Consider the following 3,616-nt stretch of genomic DNA (forward strand, 5'->3'; position numbering starts at 1 on the left):
GATTTTAAAAATGTTCGAACCGTTTTAAATTCGAATTTGTTATTGCATATTGGTTCGATTATAGAACGATTGTAAACGTTCCAGAAAATTGATCAAATTGAAAATAGTTTGTTTGATTCTCAGCAGTAGGTGTTATATAACAATTACTATGGTTGTTGAAATACTGAATATAAATGGGGTTTGCTTGCAAAATTTTCGCGGGCGAAGTCGCGGATAACAGCTAGTTTTCTATTATAATTATATAAAATATCTTATTTTATACTTCTATTTGCTAATTTACAAGTTTGGATAATAATACAGTGGAACCCCGATTAATGAACGTAATTCGTTCCACGAGTCCATTCGTTAACCGAAACAATTTTTCCCATAGAAATTAGTGTAAATACAATTAATCCGTTCTAGATGTCAGCATTTTTGTAATTTTATTTGTAAAATGGGTTTTCTTTAATGAAAATATAGAAAAACATGCTCATAAACAATCGATCTAGGTTAAATTTTTGGAAAAGGGAAAAGATTTGACGGGTATAAAAACATCACATACGGTCGTTAAAGTTATAAAATGACAGATAGCAGAAACAATAGGCTAAATTATGAGCGAAAGGCTTATAGGTTTATCAACAATCTCTGATCAGAGTTGACGAACAGGTGTCAAATAAATGCCTCGGAACAAACCTTTCTCGTGACCTGATCTGGTTTCGATTTTCACCTGGAGACAAAGAAGAAAACAATCGGGAACTGAGGAATAGGATGCAGGACTAATCGTAAGGTGAAATTCAAGGAAGAAATACTATAAAAACCCCAAATCTCAAGGTCAAAACGCAGTTTTCCTAAAAATTTTATGGCGATTAATCTGTGTCGTCTTCATCTGGATTAAGCCTGAAGTCATACCTGCTAAAATTTGTGTTGTGTATCGCGGACCGCTCCAGTTGTTGCAGCTCTGTCACCTACCATCGCTTCTGTGACCAAGCGAACCTATCTCGTCCGCTCTGGGGCTACGACTGATCAGCTTGCACTATCGTAGGACCAGCAATACGCCACTCCTCAGTGCCGAGAGAAAATACTGTAGATAAGCCATTTCCAACTACCTCAAATATGTAAGCATCTTCCCGTTCTAATAAACGATTTTCACTGTAAAATACTTGTCATCTTTGTCTCCTCAACCACACCAACGTACAAATGGACCCTAAACCATCACCAACACACGATTAACTGATTTTTCCCTGAAAGTTGGCAAGCTTACAAATTTGACACAAAAAGCCATTAAGTTCGTTATCCGAGACAAAAATTTTCTAAAATAAAAGTTCGTTAACTGATTTGGTCGTTAACCAGGACGTTCGTTAACTGGGGTTTCACTATATATAGTTCAAATAGGAATGCAACCATAATTTTTGCACAGTCTATAATAAATATGAGTTAGCTTAAGATGGTTTCTGAGGAGTCAGTTAAATTGTAAATGTTGAGATGTAATTTATGGATCATAATGAAAAAAATATATATATATATATATTTATGATCCATAAATTATGTAATTTCCATCTCACGTTAGAACATTTGTATTTGTTTTAAATCTTCGTTTGCCTGAAGACAATGATCGTACAATTTTTGAAAGTGCTAGTAGTATAAAAAGCTGGTAATAACACCACACTCAGTGTATTTTTACTTCCTGATATATATATATTTTTTTCTTTTTTTTTTATTATTTTTTTTCTCCTTATACTTTCTATGTACTCTCTCATGTTTAATTCTTATAATTTTAGTTAATTCTTTCATAACTATGTTCATTGTTTGTTTATTTGTTTAGCTACAAAGTATAAGACATATTTACGAAATGGTTTAAGGGATGTGCAGAGTAGAATAAGGAAAGGTGAAAGAGGGTAAGTAATTTCTTACACTGTAATTTAATAATTTGTTAATCAACTTCCTTTTCTATAACCTGGAAAATTTGTTATTTGCTTTTTCAAATATAAAATTTTCTTTTAAACTTTCATTTTTTTTTTCTTTGCCAACTCCTCAGCTATTTGTTCAGTTATTATATTTCTTTTATAATGAAAGACTTAGCAATACAATAAAACTATAATTTTCATTTTATACAGTATAAATTTTAAAAAATCAAACAATTACCTGATTAAATTGGATACATTACCACAACTAATAATTATTAATTACTACACCAGAGGTAAGCGTTAGGTGCCATCTTTTATTAAATTTAAATTATTTAATTTAAATGATTACTTAATTAGATTTGTAATTGTTTGGCTTTAACATAATTATCAATCAATCAATCAAGTTTTTATTCGTATTAAGGCCGTGGCCTGTTACAAGGGATGTATATTAGTAACAATCAAATCTTACTATTGCTAAGAAATACATCTTCATCAACCCGAGTTAAACCAATATCTCTATCACATGGACTGATAAGTTTAAAGTACAACTTGGAAAATACACTTTAGAGAGGATCAATTTGTGCTACAAATGAAAGCATTTTTACTTTACATGTGTACAATATAATTAAATTTATATTATTGTTTAGTTATTAAAATTATTACATCAACTTGAGTTTGCGATCATATTTGTATTGTCTATAAATTGTATTGATCTTGGCTATATGGAATACTACATACTTAGCTTTTTTTGTTAGTACATTTAGGTAAAAGGTATAGATCAAGATTCTGTGCTAGAGCTCCTTTGAGTCTTTACCGCCACAAAACATATGGAATTTTGAAATTAATTTTAACACCATGGGAAATTACTCTTAGAAAATTTGATAATTTTGTTATTAATTTTTAACAATTTTGATTGATGTTTCTTTTGATTTCATTTAATATTAACTTTTCAGAAGAAGTAAACAGATTGATAAATATAATTCCTAAATATAATTTTTCCCAACATATATTAATTCTATGTTCCAGCTCGATCACCACAAAAATAAATTTTTCTGTTATACAGTGTTTAAAAAGTTTACCAAAGTTCCTCTTAATTAACAATAATAGACCACCTGCTGGACGGCCCATTCTACTTGTCCTGTGAGCTCCACTGTACAACCTCATATTTTCACATTCTAGAAACACCTTGTCTTCTTTAATGAAATCAGCAATCTAGAATTCCGTGAAGTCACTTATAGTATGAGATTTTATATAATTTTTCACTGGCTCACTGAACATATTTCCTCGAAGTTTTTGAATATTCCGAAAACTTATACATGAATTCTCTCTGCCTTTGTTGGTATTTTTTACAGACATAAAATTATTCTTATTTTCCTTATCAGCACAATTCTCCAAACTCATTTTGGAATACTGGACAAAATGAGTTATTTTGGGTTGTCTCAGTATTAAGTATATTACGTCTTTTTTTTCCTACCTCCTCTGAATCTATAATCAAACTACTCCTAAAAAATGGTCTATTTGAATAATCTTATCTGAATTAATGTCATACATATATCAGTAGTATATGTATGAGAGACTCTGGGATAATTTGGTAAACTTTGCGAGGTTTATAACTTTTATCCCAGAAACTCTCAACATTTTGAGGGAAAGACGTCGAGCAGGGGCTAAAATCGAGCAAAATTGCAGAATCTCTCGAGCGATTCCGAGATAATTACTATCCCAGAAACTCTCAT

The 3,616-nt window shown here is 30.8% G+C and overlaps 1 protein-coding gene across 1 annotated transcript in view; it reads left to right on the top strand.

Moving 5' to 3' along the window:
* Positions 1-2,764, top strand: part of LOC111634516 (H/ACA ribonucleoprotein complex subunit 2-like protein) — a 10,377-nt gene extending 7,613 nt beyond the window's left edge. The window contains exon 2 of the mRNA XM_023379314.1: positions 1,802-2,764. Coding sequence (XP_023235082.1) covers positions 1,802-1,878 — 77 coding nt within the window. The 3' untranslated portion in view covers positions 1,879-2,764. The remainder of the gene's footprint in view (positions 1-1,801) is intronic.
* The last annotated feature ends 852 nt before the right edge of the window (positions 2,765-3,616 follow it).

The sequence above is a fragment of the Centruroides sculpturatus genome, unplaced genomic scaffold (assembly GCF_000671375.1).
Source record: "Centruroides sculpturatus isolate CEXI.00-Female unplaced genomic scaffold, Cexi_2.0 scaffold967, whole genome shotgun sequence".
NCBI lineage: Eukaryota > Metazoa > Arthropoda > Arachnida > Scorpiones > Buthidae > Centruroides > Centruroides sculpturatus.